Source organism: Larimichthys crocea, chromosome XX, assembly GCF_000972845.2.
Source record: "Larimichthys crocea isolate SSNF chromosome XX, L_crocea_2.0, whole genome shotgun sequence".
Lineage (NCBI taxonomy): Eukaryota > Metazoa > Chordata > Actinopteri > Sciaenidae > Larimichthys > Larimichthys crocea.
This window is the reverse complement of record NC_040030.1, coordinates 6884372-6908450: the sequence shown is the minus strand read 5'-3', so window position 1 is coordinate 6908450 and position 24079 is coordinate 6884372. Positions and strand designations below refer to the sequence as shown.

Here is a 24079-nt window from a genome sequence, read left to right as displayed (position 1 = left end):
CAGTGTCTTGACTTCTAAAGTTAAGATTTCACAATTTCTTGTTACCTAAAATGAATTCTTAGTTATTCTTGAAACTATGAGTCCTTGATTGTAGATAGAGGTAGACAACAGAACGCTTTATCTAGCTAACCAGGTTAACACAGTGAGATGTTTTCACATTCTTGCCTGATGTAATATTTCAACTGCTCAACACTTGAGGATCTCCTTTGTCATATGTTTACATTTCATAATGCACCAAAGTACATTTACAAGAGGTGAAGATGAGGAATAAACAGCAGCTCTAACACTCTCTTGATGACCTTGGCTGCTGTAGTTTGAATGCAAACTTCCTCACATTCCACTCTGATAAAGTAACGTCCAACAGCAGTTCCCACCAAGCGGCAACCTTTGTGTCAAATACTGCAGTTCCTCAAAGGTCCACTTGAGGCTGGCTACAGAACATTTCAACCTCCATATTTAAATGTTCACAACAGAAATAATGAATAAATTACGTTAGGTTACATATTAGCTCTTTTCAATTATTCTTAACAAAATGATATAAATGTCATTTTTGTCCAGGATTTATTTATGTCAAGTACATAAATAAATAATGATACACTCCTTGGTTAAATGCTAACTTTTGTAACATTACAGCAGATAAACACACAGTTTAATCAATTTTTACACATTTGTTTCTTTGTTCTCTTTTTTTCTGTAACAGATAAAAAAAATAAAAAATGACTCACAACCCTCAAACATCTTTAAAAACCCAAGTGTAGCTCTCGTTAGCACCTCACGCACACCACTTCAGCATGTAGAGAGACCGAGCGCTCGATGGCCTGCCATCCTAGTTACAGTTGTTACGACCCCGGCTCTTGGGAAGCAACACAGGTGACAAACAACAACCAATGCAACCAAAGTAACTTTTATTATAGTCAAGTCTCAAATCCAAAGATAACAAATAAGGATAAATTGTGGAGGCTGGTGGTGCTGCAGCAGGCCGGGCTGCAGTGTGAGAGAGAGTGTGGGTGGAGCTACCCAGAGCTCTTAAAGGCTTCCAAACAGGTGCCAGAGATCAGGAGGGAAAATGGGGAGGAGGAGCCTCTGATCACCTGAAAACTAAGAATGGAGAAAATTCAGAGAAGTTAGAAATAAACTTAGAGAGATTAGCCTTGGACATAACACCCCCTCCCATAAGCAGGTTGCTCTAAAGCAACCTCACCATTAGGCTAGCACCTAATCTATCCACACTCACGACCTTGACAGGGCATCTGCAAGAACATTATCCTTCCCGCGCACATGCTGGATGTCCAGATTAAATTCCTGCAAGACCAAACTCCATCGCATTAGTCGATGGTTGGAGTTTTTCATCCTATTGAGAAAAACCAAAGGGTTATGGTCGGTGTAGACCACTAGGGTCTGGCTGGTGGAAACATAGACACCAAAATGATCTAGGGCTAGAATAAGGGCTAATGCCTCCTTCTCTACAGTAGAGTAGTGTTTTTGATGCAGATTAAATTTTCTTGAAAAGTAACAAACAGGATGCTCTACCCCTAAGGAATCCTCTTGAAGGAGAACAGCCCCAACACCAACATCACTTGCATCCACAGCTAGTTTAAAAGGCCTACTAAAATCAGGCGCAACAAGAACAGGACTATTAGCCAGCAGCGCTTTCAGGCTCTCAAAGGCAAACTGACACACATCAGTCCAAACAAATGGGACCTTAGGGCTAAGCAAGTTAGTCAAAGGGGCCGCTACTGTAGCAAAATTTCTGCAAAAACTCCTGTAATAACCTGCCATGCCAAGGAAACGTTTCAAGTCACGTCTCGAGCCAGGTACACCAAAATTCACAATAGCCTCCACTTTGGCCTCAACAGGACAGACCATTCCACACCCAACTATTTTTCCCAGATAGGTTATTGTGGCCTGTCCAAACTCACACTTTGCCAAGTTCAATGTCAAATTAGCAACAGCAAACCTGTGGAACACTTCTTCTAGCTGAGCTACATGCTGAAACCAGGATGAACTGAAAATCACCACGTCATCAAGATAAGCTTCACAACCCGCAACTCCCTTCAACACCTTATTTACTAGACGCTGAAAAGTAGCTGGTGCATTTCTCATTCCGAAAGCCATGACAGTGTACTGACAGAAATCGTCTGGTGTCACAAAAGCAGAAATTTCACAGGCTCGCTCAGTAAGAGGGACTTGCCAGTAACCTTTCAGAAGATCTAACTTAGTAACAAAACCTGCAGATCCTACTCTGTCAATACAGTCATCCAGTCGGGGAAGAGGGTAACAGTCAGGTTTGGTCACAGAGTTAACTTTACGAAAATCAGTACAAAACCGGGGTGTATGATCTGACTTCTCAACAAGTAGACATGGAGAGCTCCATGAACTAGTACTGGGTTCAGCAATACCATGCTGCAGCATATAGTCTACCTCCTTACGTAAAATTTGTTGCTTAACTGGATTTACTCGGTAGGGATGCTGCTTAATAGGAGCAGCATCACCTACATCAATGTCATGCTGAAGAACATTTGTGCGTGTCGGCACATCAGAGAACAGGGCAAGATGTTTATAAATCAACTCAGTGATGTCAGAACGTTTGGGAGAATCCAAATAAGAAAGATGGAAGTCCAAGTTATTCAGAACTTTAGAATTCGGCAATCTACCCTGAGAAAATTCTAATCCAGTAAACTTAAGATCGTCTGAAACAACATCACTGCCCTCTGGAACAATGACAACATTAGTGTCCTCACCTACATGAGTTAAAGTGTTTACCACAGCAACAGTTTTCACATCTGCGACAATGGGCTGATTTCTCCCACAGTAAGGCTTTAACAGGTTAACGTGGCATAAGCGTGTTTTTCGCTTACGATCGGGGGTCTTAACCAAGTAGTCACACTTACCCACCTGGCGGTCAATCACATATGGTCCACTATACTGAGCCTGCAAAGCAGAACCAGTAAGAGGCAAAAGTACCAAAACTCTGTCCCCTGGTGAAAAAACTCGGTGCCTTGCCTTCCTGTCATACCATCCCTTCATCTTTACTTGAGCCTGCTTCAGATTTCTCTTAGCTAGATCACACGCGCTTGTTAGCTTAGACCGGAAGTCACACACAAAGTCTAAGAGGTTGGTAGGAGCAGATTGGTTTTCCAACCACTTCTCCTTCAACATTTTCAAAGGACCTCTCACAGTATGGCCAAACACCAGCTCAGCTGGGCTGAAACCAAGGGATTCTTGGGTCACCTCCCTTGCTGCAAAAAGGAGCAAAGGGGTCCCATCATCCCAATCTTTCTCAAACTCTTTACAGTAGGCCCGCAACATTGTCTTGAGAGTCTGGTGGAACCTCTCTAGGGCCCCCTGAGACTCTGGATGATAAGCAGACGATGTACGATGCTGGATCGACAACTGCTTGAGCACTTGAGAGAAAACGGAGGACATGAAATTTGACCCTTGGTCTGTCTGAACAACCCGGGGAAGGCCAAACACCGTAAAGAACTTAATTAGAGCCTTAGAAACTGCTGAAGCTGTAATCCGACGCAGAGGAATGGCTTCAGGGTACCGAGTAGCCATACACATGATAGTCAGTAAGTACTGATTACCTGACTTGGTGCGAGGGAGTGGACCAACACAATCAATCAATATGTGCTCGAAAGGTTCCCCGATAGCTGGAATGGGGTGTAAAGGTGCAGGAGGTATTTTTTGATTAGGCTTACCAACAATTTGGCACACATGACATGTTTTACAATGCTGGGCAACATCATTTTTCACTCCAGGCCAAAAAAAATGCCTCATCACACGGTCCAGAGTTTTCCTAACTCCCATATGCCCCGCAAGACAATGATCATGGGCCAGATGCAAGATGTCAGGACGGTACGCACTTGGAACAACAATTTGAAACACACTGCTCCAATCATCCTGACAAGACATTTTGGGAGACGTCCATTTTCTCATCAACACTCCGTCATTCACAAAATACCCACATGAGACAGCTTTAAGTTCATCCTCAGAAATAGCCTCTCCAAAACAGTAAGACAGAGTTGCATCCTTCTCCTGTTCAAGCTTAAGTTCTTCTCGAGAGGGGAACACTTTACCAAACCCTGGGGTCTCAAGCTTCACCAGGAAGGTGTCGGAAAGAGAAATCTCAGGATCAGACTCTTTGCCTAGGTCTTTCCTAAACATGGCACGTGTAGTAACACATACTGGAAAGGTGTCTGGAAATTTCTCCTCAAGTTCATCTGGACTTTTAATAGCTACAGGGAACGAAACTACTTCAGGAGCAGTAAGTACTCTACCCCCAGCCAAGTCATTCCCTAGGATGAAGGACACACCATCAATTGGGAGATATGGGCAAATGGCTACAACTACCTTTCCTGAGACCAGAGCTGTTTGAAGGTCAATGTTGTGTAGAGGACAGGACAGATAACCCCCTCCAAACCCCTCGACCAGGACGCTAGAGCCCAAAGCGGACTCTTCGGTAAACTGGAGGACATCTTTGAGAATCAAAGACTGAAAAGCTCCAGAGTCTCTCCAGATCTTAACAGGCTGCCTATTTGAAGGGTCAGACTCTAAGGAAACAAAACCATCCATAAGAAAAGCTGAAGAGCCAGCTAACTCTTTCTTTTGAGTTGGATGCTCCATAACTGAGGTTCTAGTGGAACACTTTACAGTTTTTATTAAAGCTACAGATTTAGACTTTTGCTTTTTACTTAAGACAGGACAATCAGCAATGAGATGGCCAGGTTTCTTACAATAAAAACAAGCCTTCACTGAAGTTCCCCCAACTGTAGGTTTACTAGTAAAGGAGGCGTAAGATGATGCTGGCTTTGAAAAAGAAGGTCTATTGAACAAAGCTCTCCCTTTTTGCTCGCCCTGTTTGTCAAAGACAGTCTTATGAGTCAAGCTAAACTCATCTGCCAAAACAGCAGCTCTATCAAGGGTGGACACTTGTTGCTCATTAATATATGTACAAATGCTATTAGGCAGACAGTTTTTAAACTCTTCCAACAGGATCAATTGTTTGAGATCCTCTTTCGTTTCGGCCTTCTGAGATTTGCACCATCTATTAAAGAGGGTCTCTTTCTCTTTTGCAAAGTCAAGATAAGTTTGTCCGTCAAGTTTATTGAGACTCCTAAAGCGTTGGCGATAAGCTTCAGGAACAAGTTCATAGGCTCTTAGAATAGCCTCTTTAACTGTCTCATAGTTCGTACTTTGCTCAATGCTTAAAGCAGAGTAAGCCTCTTGCGCTTTCCCCACCAAAACACTCTGTAAGAGCAATGTCCATGCATGCTCCGGCCATTTTGAAAGTGTAGCCACACGTTCAAAATGAGGGAAATATTTCTCAACATCTTTCTCTACAAACGGAGGAACCAATCGAATATTTTTAGCTGCATCAAATGCAGACAACTCAACATGAGAGGGACGCGACACAGCAGCATGTTTAAGTTCCAGTTCTTTAAGGAAACGTTCATGCTCTAGGTGCATCTGCTTCTCCTTGAGTAACCGCTCCTCCTGCCTATCTTGTAGCTGGAGTTCTTGTAAGGCTAACTCCTTAAGCCTCAACTCAAGAGTAAAATCAGTTTGAGGAGGTTTTGAGATCATTTTTTTGAGAAACTGACAGAGGCACAGGCTCTAACACACCTTTCTCAATCAACATAGCCTTAAGAGCCTCTTTAACACTCTCTTTCAGACGCTTCTCACTACTAGCAATCTCAAACTCATAGTAGCTGGCGAGTTGTAGGAGCTGATCTTTAGTAAACTGCTCAAGCAGCTCCTCTGAAGGTGCACTAATGAAATTATCAAGCGTTGCCATCCTGGATAACTTCCTCACATTTACACAACTGGTTAACTGCACCTTATGCTAACCAATATACACAGTGCACACAGCACTACTCAGTGTCCCACACGAAGCAGCCAAAACACAATTGCTCTCTCCAATGACCAAAGTTATAGTCACAAACATGTAGGCCTAGAAGTAACCCATCAAGCTACTAATGTAGCACCGAATATTACTCAAACAAATCCCATTAAACAAATGGCACCTGCTAGCAATCAAAACCAAAGGCAACTATTTAAGGGAAAACTAGCCTACACAAAGTCAGATTACACACACTACAACCTGACAAAACAATAGACTACACAACACAAGTTAGGGGACAGGACACATCACCACAATGGTACCAAACAGAGCACCATCTTTAACACCCCTAACCTAATAACCACCCCCCAGTGAATACAGCAAGCAAGCTCCTGAGTGTGCCGACAATCAAAAGCAACCCCCCTGGTACCTGCCTAACTTCCACTCAAACCTAAATATCTTCTGAGGCGTGCTGGGCTCGAGGCGTCTTTAAAAGCAGAAAATCAGTGAACCATAGCCAAATGGCCAGGAACCTGAACACTTGCCCCCACCAGAGAACATGTCTCCACCCAGGATTACCTCAAAAACAAAAAAGGCAAAAAAACAAATGAGTGAACCGATGGAGGAACTGATTACTCAGGCCCGCTGGCTCACTCCCTACCTAACCAGGGAGATCACCAAAACTTCAACAACACTCAGACTATACTCACCACATACTCACCAGGAGGACAAACACAGCAGTCCCCAGCCACAACGCCACACAGCCACCACTCACAGTATTACACAGTCTAGGACAATGCAAAAAAAAAAACACTCATCGGGACTGAACAGATCCCGGACGAGCCCCCAATATGTTACGACCCCGGCTCTTGGGAAGCAACACAGGTGACAAACAACAACCAATGCAGCCAAAGTAACTTTTATTATAGTCAAATACCAAAACCAAGGATAACAAATAAGGATAAATGGTGGAGGCTGGTGGTGTTGCAGCAGGCCGGGCTGCAGTGAGAGAGAGAGAGAGAGTGGGTGGAGCTACCCAGAGCTCTTAAAGGCTTCCAATCAGGTGCCAGAGATCAGGTGGGAAAAGATGAGGAGGAGCCTCTGATCACCTGAAAACTGAGAATGGAGAATATTCAGATAAGTTAGAAAAAAACTTAGCCTTGGACATAACACAGTTGCTAAGTTGTGGTGAGGTAGTCGTTTGGGTGGAAGAGATTAGTGAACATTTCATGAGTACGAGTTGGCAATCGGTGGCAGTTTGCGTCATGCATTCAAAACCTTTTTCAGCCCATCACACACGTGGGAAAAGACTTGTGAATTGAAACAACACATTCAGCTATAGTTCTAGAAATATGATTTGAAATTCAAATCAGTCCCCTGAACGGGTTAAATGGGCGAGCCTGAACCTATCCAGACTTAAAGCTATGAATTAAACCCATGCATGTGTGTTCAGCTGGAGAATACCTCACATAAAGACTCCATTAACCGCCGTATAAGAGCATACAGAGCATCTAATTAAAGGTGGAAAGTGGGTGTGGATTTGCATGCATTCCTCAGGCTGTTTGCGAGATGTTAAATAGGCACAGCAGATACGAGGAACACCTTAGACTGTTTGTTTGCCTTTGGTCTTTGATTTTTCCCCAAAAAAGATTTCCAGCACAGCAGCACAGGAACGTGTATTTATGACCCACAGATCTTCTGGTGTAACCAGGAGACCATGTTTTTTGTCTTTTTGTTGTGCATGCACTCACACACACACGCACACACACACACACTCTCAGACACGCACAGTAAATATCCTCTCCCCTATCAGTATGAATATGCAGGTGGTAAGCCGTAGACTCCTGAATACAAATATACACAGATAGATGCACTAAACACACAGACCCCCCCCCTCGCCTACACACACAGGTGATATGGTGTCTGCCAGTGATAACAGCAGTCGGGCAGCTGAGCAGACACAACCTCCTCCTCGCTCCCTCAAGGTCACCGATAGGCCGGCAGTGACAGGGACAGCTGTCGCTCAGCCAATCCCTGGCCCTCTGTTTGTGTGAAAAGCTCAGTTCCTCTTTTGCATGAGATAACGCCGCTGTTACTCTGGGATCATCTTCTACCAGGAGCCAAACAGCAGTTAAAAACAATGCAAATCGGTGAACCACTTTGCAGGCAAATTGATGTGGAAAATCACAAGCTAGTCAGGACCGGTTTGGCGTCTAACAAGGGAGATTTTTCTTTCAGCAGCTGTATATTTGATTTCAGCTGGAAAGGAAATAAATTCATGATTTCTCTGATTTCTCTAAATGCAGCCAATTAAAGTATTATTCACGTTCTTTCACTCAGTTTACTGTGATTCTCCAGCTCAGGAGATTCAGCCACGTGAAACAGCTGATGATGTGAACAAGGCAAGACTAACAACTTACAAAAAATTATATAAATAAAATGAGGTCTTCTTCATAAAAATCTCTTCCAGTGCTTAAGGTGCGCTTAAATGCAACAGACCCTCTAGAATCTTATTCTAGCCATTGTCTTAAATGACAGATCTGTCACCATATGGACTGAGAATAATGGTTGGGTCTGATGAGAGGACGTAGAGATGCTGCTTGCTTCAGCGTGAAAAATTGCCTGATTGGACGCAGGAACTGTGGATGAGATGTGATCATTCAGCCACAGCTGGATTCAGCGGCTCACTCTGTTTGTATGTACGGATGCTGCGCTTCCACACAGAATGCCAATAAGGGAAATAGTTCCAATAATGCTGTGTTCCGGTGTATTTTCACTTGAATCTGTGGGTGTGTGGATGTGGGATTATTATGATATCAAGGCAAACACTGATGAAGACAATTTTTCACATTTTCAAAATCAATCATTTTTACAGGCTTATACTTTCACCGTCTGTGCTGAATACGAGAGAGCACGATCAAGCCTTGTTTCTTTACAGCCCAAATTGACTCTATTAGCTTTTTCCCAAAGCTGAGCTTCAGTCTGAAACAAATGGTGTGGAGGGCAAATGGTCCCTGTGAGGACTTCTAGGGAAGCAAATACTGCAGATGCAAGAAAGTTTGTGACGATGGCAGCTTGATGTTGACGTCGGATCATAAGCACGTCTGAACTGGGGTGATCGGTGATATCAGCGAAATCGGTGAAATTAGCAATGTCACATTCGCAGTCGAAAGAAATGGAGGGATCGTGCTGGGCCTTTGTTTTCAGAACAGACAGGAGCTTTATGTTGCTTTTGTCTCGGAGAAACCATTGAGAGATTTGTTTAGTGTCTGCAACTTTCACTGTGTTTTCCTCTTTAGAAAGCAAGTTCACAACTGTTTGTAGCTTTAAATGTCAGAGCCATGTGCCATGTGGTGAAGGTCAGTGGGGAAATCACATGCATTATCCATTTGTGACCACATCATTCAAACAGAACAGAAATCAGATAGTAAACTAGGCCTCCTCAGTGTGTACTAAACTAGTTTATTCTGCCCGTTATGTGTCTGACCTGGTTCAGTTTATGAAACTCATGTTTGATGAGATAGAGTCTGACACAGAGATCAGGTGATGATGTGTCCTTTAGTCTGTCTCAGGTCGGTAACAACAAGGTCTAACCTGACATTTCCCAAATCTGTATGAATACACAACCTTTTGTCTTTGAAAGGCAACAACAGACCTGACATTTTCCATTCGATACTCTCCAATTACAGCTTCTTTATTGCCTTTCCAGGCAGCAGGCTCCTCAGCATTTTGCGTATCCTCGGGATAGACACATTGTTCACTCTCCTGGAATGTGAATGAACCACGACGCACGGTGAGTCAGCACCTGGGCCAATGTAACACAAGTACGGCTGTGGTTTTTAACTGCATACAGGTAGGCCCATAATATGGGTGTGTTTGGTTTGTGTATGTGTGTGTGTGTTGAAAGTGAGATGCCTCCTTTTGACATTGCCATGTGCCTGCTGAACAATGTGGAGAAAGAAAACTTCCCCAGGGCAGTTTTTCCTTTTGTTCTCGACCTCTACCTCTGCTTTTCTTTGCGTCCATTATGAAAAAATATGACGCCAATTATCGTTGACATTTTCATATGAGTAAATGTCTGTTGAGTGCAGCACAATAACCTTTTAAATCAAACAATCTTATGACGTGCTGTCCAATTAAAAGAAAGGAAAGTTGATATTCTGTTGATATTTATGACTCTTTGATGAACATTTGAATGGTTTGGTTTGTAGCTTGGAGACATCATGAAGTAGCGTGGGTTTCATGGGAATTGTTGTTAATTGTTAACCACTGTTGCAGATGACAATTTTATTGATGGAACATTAATGGGACATGGGTCCCCACAGCTGTGTTTCAATTCAAAAGTGTTACAGGTTTTCACTGTACTTGAAATTTGGCAAAAGAAAATGCTGATCTTGAGTTTAAATGTCCCTGTCCAGTCCCAGTTTGTGCCTCTCATTTGAATTACACATGAAAAATACACAGGCTACCAGCTGATATTTGAAAAACCAAACAGTTGTTCAACAACATTTAATGATGTTCTGAGTGTATTTCCTTGTAACCATCTGGATTTTAAAATTGCCTCACTGTTTCCTAATCCAAACAAAAAATGTATTAACATATACCTGTGCTTAATTTGCCCATCCATCCATTTTTTAAATATCTGCTTATCCTTATCAGGGTCCCGATGGGCTGGACCTGATCCTAGCTACCATTGGGCTAGAGGCAGGGAACACGCTGGACAAGTCTGTAGCTGTTTACAGGGCTGACGCATACGGGCAAATTAGAGTCACCAATTAACCTGCATGTCTTTGGACTGTTGACATCGAGGGAACATACAAACTCCACACAGAAACCAGGAACCTTCTAGCTGTGACGCAACAATACTAACCACTGCACCACCATGCCACCGTGTTTAATGTAGACTTTTCAAAGTGGGTTGAGTTGACATTATGGTGGCAGGATAGGTATTAGCTCGCTAACTAGGGTACTTCACAGAGCAGCCCTGTGAATAGTTCCTACATCACCCAGCCTCAATTACCAGTTGAGTAAATAAAATGTTGATGTGCCACTTTCTGGTCTTTACTTTACTCCGAGGGATCCTTTCCAGGCAGAAATCCCCAGCACTCAGCAATGTATCATACAGGGATGCCAGATAATGTCTTTATGAGTAAACAATGACATAACCTCACTCCACATTGAACACATCCTTTTACCCAAACTTACAACCACATAAATTGTGGGTACACTGCAGGCAGTAAGTGGTCCGACTAGTTTCTGTTGACTGCAAACAGTACAATCAGTCTCCACTTACTCCTAGGAACAAAAGTGGGTAGTTAGGGTAGTTTTAGGGTAGCAGGGGTAGTAAGATGTTGTAAGCTTTTTCTCTTTTCTTCCCAACAGGATCAGTAACATCTCATTAGACCACAAATTTAATCAAGAGTCATGCGATTCTGATGCAAGGGTTTGCGATAGGAAGAATATTTGGAGGGTGGAGTTTGGCTGTAATCTGCAGCACTTGCACCACCTCCCTTGTGATCATTTGGGAACAATGAAAGTCTTTCAGTGGCAAAGACACACAGAAGGTCAGGGAGGTACATTCAGTTCTTTATTGTTTGCCGTTACATCTGATATCTGAGATGTTGATAGTGGTGGTTGTGTTATTTCAGCTTGGCAGCATGTCAGAGAACAGCAGGCTCACACTGAATACTGCGTTCAGGCTGAAATTCAGTCAGTTTAAATGTGAGTGTCACAGATAACAGTGCTTGTGAGTCAGTCAGGAGTTAATCTTTAAATATCATCTGCCTAAATAAACAGAAAAATATGCTTGCCTACCATTTCAAAGCGGCCTAAAAAGTAATTAATCAAAGTATTATCATTATTATGAATTCTAGTATTATCAGTAATACTAGCACTGTATTCACCAAGTTATTTGCTGAGATCTAGTAACCATGGTAAGGCAAACAGAGCAACACAAGCAGTCAAGCAAACAGTTAGGCTGTAAAATAAAAAGTGTCTTGTACAATCTATGACATTTCCTGGTTAAACTCTGGCTTACTGTAATTACCATACCTATGTGCACACATACGCATCCAGATAACAAACATTACATGTTTCTATATTTGGTTGCATACAGCAGAAGGAAGATAAATAATATTTTAAACAGTGAGGATGAGGGTAAAACACAGACCATGTTTCCCATTCCAATAAATGTATTTTCTATTTTGTCTATCTTGCAATGTCTAAGAAATTTTTCCATCTCATGAATATCTTTGATTATCTGCTGTTGGGTCAGTCAGTACCATTTATGACTGACTGCTTTTTTTTTTGCTACTACTGTTGGTATTTTCAGTTCTGTTATTCCATCTGACAGATCAGCCAAATAAAGTGACACACACTATCTTGTATCTTTAGCTGTGGGCAGCTACAAAAAAAAAGTTAGATATACAAGTGGTAAATGTGTTTCAGATGGATGCTCTCACATTGTTGACATTTTAGCATTTATTTCTCCCATTTCTCTTTGATATATGTTGTGGTAGTCCTACTACCTTTTGCAATCCACCGGTAAAGTTTAGAGACCACTGATGTTTATCTCCTTCCATTTTACACAACAAAGAACTATAGTTTTTAAATGGGAAAATTGGTAATAATTTCCAGGATTGGGGAGAGACATACCACCTCCCCCCGTACTAATAATTAACGTACTATATTTGATCCTTAGTTTCCTTCTGTTCCAAACAAATTGCTCCTCCCATTCATAAAGTTAAATAGTGGGAACTTAACCAGTTTTATAGTGCCACTATAAAATTCAATACTGCTGCCAATTACCAAGATCTTACTTCATTTTCTTGTTTATGGGTCTCATAGTTTCTTTTAGTCACTACAACAAAATGTACCAAACTCTGGTATATGATTACCTTTTGAGACCAGTCAATGGTGTTTTTGTATGTTGACTTTATACACCAAATTTGTGCCAAATATGTCAAGAAGATCTAAAAGTGTAAGAAGGCAGACCTCAGGGTTACAGCAAGTTATCATCAGCGTATAACTTTATTGTGTGTTCACTGTTATTGACCAGAATTATCTTATTGCTTAGGCCAAAGGCACTACGAAAAGCAAAAAGAGAAAAATACTTGATGAGTGGATATTTACAATTTTATTTACAATTTTATGCAATCAGTAAGACATCCAGAATATAAAGCTTTAATACTAAAATAGACCCAAATACCCAAAATAGACATCAACTAACACAGTCAAAAGCTTTTTCAGCGTCTGAACTAACACATTTGTTGTTTAATTTTTTTTTTTATGTTTTGTGTTATGTGAAGAGAATCAGGCATTCATTTGGATGTTCACCAAGAGCAGGTCCAGAAAATGTTTAAATGTTTTTATGTTTTCTTTCTTCTAAATCTTATTGGATCATAATTTATGTGTAGAATTTCTTCCTGTTAAAACTTAATTATAATGCAGGAGTGTTTGTAAATCTCAGGGGTATGCACTCACTGAGCTAATTAAGTCATTATCTCGAGGTAATAGATAAACGTTTCTTTTGGTTTTTGTCTTTTCATTGTTCATCCTGCTTTTCTTTCCACGTCCTCTTGTTTCCTTTCCTTTTTTTTTTTTTCAAAAAGCTGACTTCTATTTCCTCCTCTGTTTACACCATCTTTTGTCACTGTGACTTCTGTTTAGTCCCTTTGCTCATTTCATTCATCCTTTCTTTCACCCTGTCTGCATTTCCATCTAACCCCCATTTTCCTTCTTTTTCCCCATTTCTTTTTTTGTCCTTTAACCTTGTACCTGCCTTTACTCCCCTTCCTCCCATTTTCTCCCCTTCTCCAAAGAATGGCTGGCTTCATTTTTCATCCACTCCTCCATTCATTTCCTCTCCTACCTTTTACCACCCTCATCTTCCCCCACATTTGCTCTTTTCTTTTCTCACCCATAATTTCCATTGACTTTCCTTTCTTTTCACTACCCTCCTCTCTCCCTTTACCTCTTTACTCTCCTTTTTTTCTCTTTTCCCCCTTTCCTTATTCCTTCCTCCTTTCCTCTCCTCACCCTCTCTTCCCACCCTTTGTTTTCCCATTATCCCATCCCTCTCTACTTCTCCCCATAACCCTCTTCCAATCCCTCTGGTCAGTCATGTAATTTCTCCCCACTTACCCTCTCTCTCTGTTTTCCTTGTTCCCTCCTCTCTCCTTGTCTCTCCTCTCCTTTGCCCCCTTTCCTCCCCTCTCCTCATCTCCTGTCAGCTCCCCTCTTATTTTCATTTCACCTCCTTTTCCTCCCCTCCCCCCTTTCTTTTCCTCCCATTGCATTCTGCCGTGCAGCGTTGCCGCGAAGGACAATGATCTCATTCACGCCCGCCTTGGGAAAATGTTTGTGACACTCTGGAGCACAGACGGGCACTCGTGCAGTGCCACCAGGCAGCCGGGGACCCTCACAGACAGGAGAGTGGAGGTGGAGGGAGGTGGATGATGTGTGGGATGTGAAGATTGCGGCGAGAGTGAATAGTGGAAAAGAGGGATGGAGTAAAAAGGGACCGAGAGGCTTCTTTCAATGTCACCCTGTAATCCAACACACTTCATCACTTCCTCTTTCTGTCATCCCGTCCCTCCGCCCCTGCAGTATTTCCTTCCCGCTCCTCATCTCTCCCCATCACTCTCTCTCACCCCCTACCTCTTAATATTCTGTCTCACAGGCAGGTAAATGTGTTTTTCTCCCAGGAATGATACTGTCATATTTATGAATGTTTCCCAGACTGCAGAGCGGGATATGAGAGAAAAGCGACTGACTGTGTGAATTTAAATGTTGTAATTGTCACTATGAGGGCTGCCGACACTGTGGATTAAGTTATAGCTCCACAAATGTCAGCTCAGTAAACCCTGCATAGTTTGATTTTCGCTGCTTTCTGTGTAACTCTCCCCTCAGCTAATTGGTTAGTTATAGCAATGAATTGCGCAGTAGGCAGAGGCTGGCTGAACCGGAGTGTGTCATTAAGTCTTTAATTGCAGTGAACGGTTGGATGGTGAGCTAAAGGTGTCCGTCCAGTGTGACGGGAAGGAAGGATGACAGCGAAAATGAAAGGCACCTGTGCAGAACATCAGCACTGGCTATAAAATAGGGACATACACAGGGGCAAAAAAAGACCAAAGCAACTTAAAGTTGCATATTTTATATTAAGTAAAATGGCAATATATAACGCAAAAAGAGCTGCTCGTAGTGGTGAAGCCACAGAGAGTTATTACCCAACACTGTTGTTTCCCTCAGATATCTGAAGTGTTTGAGCTCAGTGTTTTAGTTTTATGAACTGCAACTTTGGTTTAGTCTTCAAACACACACACACGGTTAGTGACATAGTTACATAGACATAGATATGTCCCTCAGGAGCTGGTGGAGACCAAAACAGAGATAAAGAGAATATGAATATTAGAATTACGTGTCCGATGGCCAGATTATGACTCTAAATGAATTCTGATGTCCCTCTGTGTCTTCCGGATGTGTTAATAGACAGCTGTTTGATTCCACAGCAAAAAAGCACACTAAAAACCAAAACATGCTAATAATTAATTGGGCTACAGTAGATGGACAGCCACCATCTCCAATAACATTTGAATCTGAGTGCAGAAGTTCGTTCTTGACATTGGTGATTGCTTTTAACTTCAACACACAGTCTTCATCAATAAACTGAGCCAACTCAAATTCCCTGTTGAAGATCATGAGATACAGTTGAAGTCTCAAACTATTGCAGATCTGACAGCAAAAGGAAATGTGAAAATGTCTACAGAACACCAGCAGTTAGCCTTCGGATTTCTCTAGAGTGGATACAGAAAACTGTTTTTTGAGTCACAAATCATAAACGAGCTGTAAGTTTGAATCGTTTAAAAAGTAGAAAATGAAAAATCGCACTGAAGAATTGAAAAACTGAACATGCACCACGGAGCCGTGCAACATTTGTGCGTCATCTTTTAAATATTGTGGAAGCAATGAACTGTAGGATTGCAGTTTCTAATAATGTTTCATAGAAGACTGTGCTGAATGATGGAGGATAAAAGCTCTCCAGATCTTTTGGAGATTAGATTCATTGAAAATTTAAACATTGTTTATCACTTGAGACAATACTTAGAAACCTTCCCAATCAACAGTTTTGAATGCATGAGGGAATAAATCAACAGTAAAATATCAATTTATCTCCCCTCAGACAGGCTGAGATGGTTATTTGTATAGCCATTCCTCCAAAATCCTTCACCAAAAACATTTTTCATGCTGCTGTGAACTTCAGAAGAACTCCAGTTAATACTGACATCCTTAAATAAAGCCCAAGCTCTTGTCCTTGTGTTGATTTATTTATTTTTTATACACTCTAACCTTTGAATGTGTAATGAGTCTGAATGGTGAGAGCATTTCTCTCACAAAATATGAAACATTTGGGAGCATGAGAGACACTGTGATGTAGTCTGCAGCGCAGTCAGCACGCACAGTATGTATAATTTATCATCTCCTCTGAAGTCTTTTCTGCATTTGACCAATGGAAAATATACTATGCACAAGGTTCTTAAAGTCTTTAATTTTAAAACATGTTACACTGATAAAAAGTTACTCAACAAAGTCTTCTGCCGCAACGTAGTCATCCTTACAAGTTCTTTTAATCTTTTGCATTATCTCTAAATGCTTCACTCAGAGATTAAAACTGAATGAAAACATTGAGGAAGATTCTATTTCAATGTTCCATGTTCCAAAGTGATTCATTATTCTTTCAGGTAAGGTGAGTCGATGAGGTGACAAGTGTACGTTTGTTGCAACTACTTTGCATTTAGAAATGCCCTGACGATGGGTCGGTGCTCGTAATAGCAACAACTGAATGTACAATAGATGCTGCTCTACCCTTCCTAAAAGACATTTATGGCAGACGCTACAAAAATGAGGCAACGAGAATGTAAAATAATCCCAAGCACCTGGATTATGGCCTTTTGTTTAGGTGGCAACCTCTGTGGCTGTGAAGCCAACGGGCAAGTGCCAAAAACTGCAGTTCATCGAATGGCTAATTGAGGCTGGCCATAAAACAAGTCAGTCTCCATAAGCCCCCATGTTCAAACATCCAACTTCAGAGCAGAAATTGGTCTCTATAGCTAATTTCCCCGTTTAAGACAACTGTTCTGAGGGTGAATTTTTATACAACTCACCTGTTCAGATTATATTAAGGCTTAAAGTTATGCAGAATTAACAGCATGGTCACTTTGATTGACAGATAAGTGCCATTACAGATAGCTTGACTCGTGGTGAGTCACATTGAAATATGTTTGTGAGGTGTGAAAAGCAGAAACAGAACACTGAATGTACCATGATGCACAATTACCTTTCTATCCCAGCTGTCCAGGTATGGCACAAGAAGGTCCAACACAAGCTCTACTGAGAGTCAGTCGTGGAACAAAGAGGAAGAGGAAATGATGCCAGAGTCACCGGATGAGGAACCTCACCTCACCCCAACCTTGAGTAAGACTTCCTCCTCAGCTTCACATCACCTGCTTCACCAAACGTGCTTCAGTGAAAAGTCGAGCTTAAAGGTGACAGACTGCATGACTGACAACATGTTGGTTATTTAAAGAAGCAAGGTACAAGGTTTATTTGTTTCTTATTTTACAACAGGGTTGTTTAATGAAATGCTGAAATTACCAACATCACATAAAGTCTTAAACATGAGACGTCCACCTTAAATTTTAATTCAGTTTTATTTCTATAACACCAAATCATGACAGAAGTTATCTCATGACACTTTCCATATAGAGTCAGGATCAACATTAACTTTTATAAAACAGCCAAATTAATTTAAGTTCTAGAGACTATTTCACAATAAAAGCCTTCAAAAGTCTTAACAGACCACTGGGTTTTGATCTCAGTGTAACGGGTATCGAATGAACCCAATTGCAGCACTAATGAACCAAGTATCCTTTTACAGTCTTTAATCCCCGACAGCTGACATCTCCCCCATGGAATCGTTTTGACCATCCTGGACAGGCGGGGGCAAGATGCAGGTCCTGCGACGAGCAGACTCACTGGCTGGCTGGCTGGTCAGGGTGTTGCCAATGAAAATCAGCGATAAGGGCAGCATCCAAAATATGACGAGCAGGAATCCAGGACCTCTCTTCTGGACTGTAACCCTCCCAGTCCACAAGGTACTGGAAACCTCTACCATGCCGATGAGAGCGAATCAGGCGACGCACCGTAAACACTGGACCACCGTCGACGATTTGTGGAGGGAGAGGTGCTGGTGCTGCAGGGACCAAGGGGCTGTTGTGGACCGTTGTAACCTTGGAGACATGAAAGGTTGGGTGAACTTGGATGGATCGTGGGACAATCAACCGGACTGCTGCTGGATTGATGACCCTCTGGATTGTGAAAGGCCCGATGAACTTGGGTGCCATCTTTTTGGACTCCACCTGGAGAGGTAAGTCTCGGGTAGAGAGCCACACTTGGTGGCCCCCTGGAGCAGCTCGGGTCTCAGTGTCTTGTCTTTCTTGTCAACAAAGAAAAACCCAGCCCCAGCAGGAGATGAAGAAGGACGAAAGATGCCCGCGGCCATGTTGTCGTTGATGTAAGTCTCCATGGCTTTTCTTTCAGACTCTGAGAGAGAGTACAGGTGCTTTTCACTGCTGGTGAAACTCTGGCTGGACTATGGTTCAGATGAGGACTGGGTGAGGATCCGGACCTCGAGATGGAGTCAGCGACAGTAGAACAGGCAAGGTGGGTCTCCTCTCAGAGCAGGAACAGGCTGAATGCCACCCAGCCCCAGGCAGGCAAGGAACAGGAAAACAGGCAGGCAATACTCGTAGTCAGAGGCGGAAGGCTGGTGGATTTACCAGGGCAGACACGTGTAGCAAAAGTCGGAGGCAAGTTGGGTCGATACCAGGTAAGCAGTCTGGGAACAAGTGCTGGAGAGTCAAGCATGGGAGCAAAGACAATCTGGCAAAGAGTGAGAGTGGTGAAGCTGCATATTTACTGGCTTGATTGGAGTATGTGAGCAGGTGGGAGCAGTTCAGCGGATGAGGGGTGTGGCTAAGCAGCAGTGCAGGAGAGGGACAGAGCAGGCTGTGACACTCGGCTTTAGAAAGAAACAGCTCTCTTTAATGATCTTTCAAAGACATTCGATACAGTTTATCATGCACTGTTTTTAAAAAGACTTTGGACTTGATGAAATTGTTCATAAATGATTTAATAAAATAAAACTCATGGACAGAGAGCAGTATGTGGCTACTGGAAATCTTAAATGAATCATCTGAATCTGTTCAGATTGTAAAAGGCATCCCACAAGGCTCAATACTGGGGCCTGTTCTGTTTACTCTTTACATAAGCCCAGATGATACAGTCTCTTCTCAGAATTGGTGTAATATACATCTTTATGCTGATGACACCATTTTGTACTGATATGTGGATATTAAACATTATTCTGTTAAATTCTTTAAGCACTGCTTTGCTGAATTACAAGTTGTATTCAATAACCATAAACAAGTTCTTTATGCAGATGAAACTAAATTCATGTTGTTCAACAGAGCCAAAAAATATTGATTATGATAATCTCATCGTCTCTAAGAATGGTGCAAATATTTAAAATCAGATATCAGAATACAGATATCATGGCTCCACACACACAAGTCAAAATAATAAAAAATCAACAATTTAAAATGACAGAGTATTGATAGAAAAGAAAAGTCTGAAAAAGAAAATAAAAACTGTAAAAAAAACAAAAATAAACTTGCTGAGACAGCAGGAGCAGCTAATAAACATAAATATAATCATCCTCTTTGTCTCTAACTGCTCTGTTACACTGTCACACTGACTTTATGTGTTAATATCTTCAGTTGATTTTCAGTGCCAATGCATGGAAACATCTTGTCAGTGAAAGTGTGTGTGAAGGTGTGTATGTGTGTGTTTGTATCAGGATCAGAGAACGTCAGTTTTCCTCTGTTCATGTCCAGATTCACTCTGATCCCCTGGAGCTTCCTTTGGACTTGGAGAGCAGTGATTGGATCTGGTGATGATCGTACTGAGTATTTACCTTCATAGAACCACATTACCCAGTATCCAGACTGTGTGTTTCCTTTTCTCTGGACAGACTCTGCTAACACACCCAGAATCCAGACTTTACTGTCTCCAACCTCGACATCCCAGCTGTGAGACCCTGAGTTAAATCCTTCAGAGCCCAGGTCAATGGGATAACAATCAAACCTCTCTGGATTCTCAGGAAGCTGCTGTTTCTCTCCTTGTCTCACACTGGTCAGATCTTCAGACAGGATCAGGTTTGGATGAGCAGTGTTTGGATCCAGAACCACAGGAGTGTAGGAGACCATGTCCTTCATGTTGTTCCAGATGTTGAAGGTCAGGTTGCCCAGGTGTTTGGCCTCGTCTATCAGAGCTCCTGACGGCAGCTGTGGATCATCCAGCAGGGGGCGCTGCTGAACTCTTTGCACTGCAGCCTTGTAGTTTTGCAGGAATAAGACGTCTTCAGCTCTCAGCTCGTCCTCTGTGGCTTTGATGGTGTCTGAAAGAGCTGCTATCTCTCTGCTCAGACCCTCCATCTTCTCCTCCATCATCTGACTCTTCTGCTCCTCTTCTTCCCTCAGTGCAGCCATCCTGGCCTCCTCTTCCTCTTCTAAAAACTGGTGAAGCTTCTTAAACTGATCCTTAATCTGCCTCTCTGTGCGTCGGGCCTGGACCTTCATGTGTTCTCCAGAGTTTCCTGAAGGTTCTTCTTGTGTTGTCGTGCAGCTTCATCAATGGGTCTGAATCTGTGGTCGCTGTGTTTTTCTGAATCTCTGCAGACGACACACACCGGCTGTTGATGGTCCAGACAGAAGAGTTTGAGTCTCTCAGAGTGCAGACTGCAGAGAGCCTCTGAAGATCTCTGATCTCTCTCCAACAAGAAAGCCTCACAAAGGTTCTTTAACACCAGACTAACAGGTGGACAATCCTTTGAAGATCTTCTCTTACAAACTGGACACTCTCGTGTTGGTTTCTCTGTCCACCAGCTCTTCAGACAGTCTTTACAGAAGCTGTGGCTACATGACAGAACAACAGGATCTCTAAAGACCTCCTGACAGACCGGACAGCAGAGATCCTCCTCTGATCTGGAAGCCATTTAGTCTCTGAGTGAAGCTGAAAACACAACAGACAGAAAGTACAGTCAGTCATGGCTCCCCTCCCTCCTCTACGAACTTCACTGAGATTTACTTTGAGTTCAGTTTTTAGTCAAACTCACATTCAGTGTGTGGAGCGTCAGCAGCTTGAAGCAGCAGTGTTGTAGTTTCCCACTTTTCTCTCCTGTAGCTGAACTCACTCAGTGAAGGACACGGACTGAAAAACAGACGATAAAAACTGTTTCCTGGTTTGTCTCATTTCTGTCCTCAGCTGAGGGGTGGAGCTTCATCACACTTCCTGTGACACAGAGGCTGCAGGAGTGAATGTGTGAGACCGTCGAATTGACTTTAGTGAAGAGTGAAACTCTTTTCAGGAGTTAAAACACTGATCCCATGTAGAGTCAAACACACCTCTCACCTTGAGTTCATTGAGAACAGTCAATGCTGAAAAGTTTCCCTGAATGCTGATGGAGTGAATATATGAAAACACTCCAAAGTTAAATAAAGGCATGCACTCAGTTCACTTTCAAACAGGAAATGAGTCATGGTCAGAGATGTATAGTAATGAAGTGGAATCACTTAAGTACTGTACTGAAGTACTGAAATGCAGTATCTGTACTTTTTTGGAGTATTATTTTTTCCCCAACTTCCACTTCCACTACATATTTTTGATGAATTTATTTTATTTAAATATTACATTTTTCATGTGCTGTATCATTACTCGTTACTATTGTAGCGTCCAGCTGGACGCGTGATGAATGACGAGGCGATATTGAACAAACTGCATTTATTGCTGAACGTTTGGTTACAGGACTCGGTGACTGTCGGCCGTAACCACGCCAAAAAAACCTAACATAATAGTCCTGGTCTCACACATCAACCTCGCTCGTGCGCTGTACGTCATACACCTGACTCACCCAGGTGCGCTCCCTCACCTGCTGCCCCGCCCCCTTGCCCTCGCATTCATTCAGACGCATTCACAGACCATGGGAAATCACAGAACTCTACCATGAACATTGTAACACTGTAACATTAGAAGTTGTGCCTTAATAAATATTTGAAATAATATAAACAACAGTACTTGTACTTGTACTTTTACTTGTACTTTTACTTTCAGTACTTGAGTAGCAATTTTTTTTACATACTTCTACTTGCAATACTTATGTACAAAACATTTTGAATACTTTAGTACTTTCACTTAAGTATGGTGTTTAAAGAACACTTCAACTTCTACTCAAGTCAGTTTTTTGAAATAGCACTTGTACTTCTACTCCACTCGTTTACTCCAGTACTTTATATATCTCTGCTTATTGGAGCAACCAGCCGTCATTTGTCATTTGTGTTGTTAGCTGGGACAGGAAAGAAACAGTGCATCCAATATGGCAGCTGTTTTTGGCTTCAAAACGGCGCTTTGGAAACCTCAGCCATGCTCTGTTCATTCTTTATATTTTCATTGGCTGTTACAGATGGCTTGTTTGAGTGCAGGTCTCAGGGAAGCCTGTCTCAGCTCCACCCATGCTCCCATTTTTAGATTAACCCTGGAGATGTCAGAGGCAGGACTGTCAAGATGTTGACGGCAAGCCACCACAGTCAGCTTCAAAACGGCTCCTCAGAAACAATGGATGACGTCACAAAGACTCTGATACCACAGACCAGCACAAGAATAACCCTTTCTTAATTACTTACTTCTGATTATTAATATTACCTATTTACACTGATTTGTTATGTTTTCTATTCTTATTATCATTTTATGTTATTTTTAATTGAACATATGACAATTATACTAAACTAAATCAAACTAAATTGAGCTGTGCACTCTTTGTTTGTGCATATCCTGTTGCCTTTAAGTACACCAGACTACAATTACCAGATTCATTATGTTTTGGCCCAGTTTTCGCTGTGCATCACTCCTCTCACTTTGATTAATGCTGCTGTTATGTCATCACTGGGTCACATTACTGTGTGTAACGTGAAAGGTGCCACTCGTAGTGACACACACAGCTCACTGCTCTCGTCAGTCCATTTTTAGATTTGAGAAAAACAAATCAGACCCTCTAGCTGTTGAGCAGAGCGGAGCATTTAGCAGCTCAAGATCCAGATATTGGAAACCAAATCAGACGTTAAAGGAGTGACAATATTTGTTAGACACAAACACGGCTCCAAATGAACGCTAACACTGCTTTGTATCTGCTCCATGTGTAAATAACCAGCTGCCGTATTCACAAGGCAACAGCTTGTTCTGCTGCCCCAAAGTCTGAACACACACACACACACACACACACACACACACACACACACTTGTATAGGAATATATACAATGTGAGCAAAATATGAATTGCCCAGCTGTTAAAATAAGTTACAACACAGTTGTGGTTGAAATGAGTTTCCTACTTTCATTACAAGCCTTTTGGGTTTCTAAGATAAAGAACTATAAAATAAATGTATTTATTATGATTATAAATATTACAATTTGTTTGAAATTAATACATTGCAACTAGACTACCCAGGTGGTTCTGGACATCCCACATTGTAGAAAGAACCAATAGAAACTTGTCACACTCAGCTGTTAATTATTCTCTGCGTAGGTACTGTACAACGTTGTATGTTTTGTGGAGAGTCATGAAGAGTATGAAGTGTTATATTAAGTGTGATGAGTTTTTCCAGATAAGGCATGACTCACAGAAGCAAACAGAAGATAATCGTTGGCCAGTAGGTGACACACTGGGCCTGGGCCGTGCGGTGGCACCAGTCTCCCTGCAGAAGGAAAAGATGTCACACAGATGTCGTCCACCTGAGGGAAATAAGCCTGCTACACTGGCTCAATGCTCAACCTGCAATATAATTCGTGTTTGTAGGATTGTTCTCTTTAGCCATGTCAAGACCTATAAAAAGGACCTCCGGAGCACAGTCATAGTGATGATGAGAATCTAGAATGAAGCTTGTACCATTTAATCCTGACAGACACCCGAGATTCCCTAATGTTCATTGATGACCTCCTGTGATTGGTTACTTCAGGAGTGTAATGTAAAACGAAGACGCTCATGACTTATCAGTTTCATCAACTTCACACAGGTGTCAATAAAGCTGCACAGAGGATAGAAGTTTGTGTACGCTCTCGTCACTTCAT

At 42.1% G+C, this 24079-nt stretch overlaps 2 protein-coding genes across 2 annotated transcripts; both read right to left on the bottom strand.

The window, feature by feature from the left end:
• Positions 1-586: 586 nt before the first annotated feature.
• On the bottom strand, positions 587-23251 carry LOC109142602 (uncharacterized). Its single transcript, XM_027272427.1, has 4 exons — positions 23239-23251; positions 14494-14496; positions 4686-6096; positions 587-4616 (listed from the first exon to the last, which is right to left on the bottom strand). Exons 3-4 carry the CDS (start codon positions 5584-5586, stop codon positions 1231-1233), a joined length of 4287 nt encoding a protein of 1428 aa, XP_027128228.1. The 5' UTR covers positions 5587-6096; positions 14494-14496; positions 23239-23251; the 3' UTR covers positions 587-1230.
• LOC104939861 (zinc-binding protein A33) lies at positions 19509-21235 on the bottom strand. The gene is given in 3 exon segments (XM_010756399.3): positions 19509-20552; positions 20555-20971; positions 21075-21235. Coding segments are annotated over 2 exon segments (1314 nt in total). The 5' UTR covers positions 20955-20971; positions 21075-21235; the 3' UTR covers positions 19509-19638.
• Positions 23252-24079: the final 828 nt, after the last annotated feature.

What these genes read in the sequence shown, in the direction of transcription:
- LOC109142602 (XM_027272427.1), bottom strand. Translation starts at nt 5,586, where the DNA reads ATGATCTCAAAACCTCCTCAAACTGATTTTACTCTTGAGTTGAGGCTT. An exon ending in TCCTGTCTTAAGTAAAAAGC is followed by an intron (nt 4,617 to 4,685) that starts AAAAGTCTAAAT and finishes TTATGGAGCATC; the next exon opens with CAACTCAAAAGAAAGAGTTA.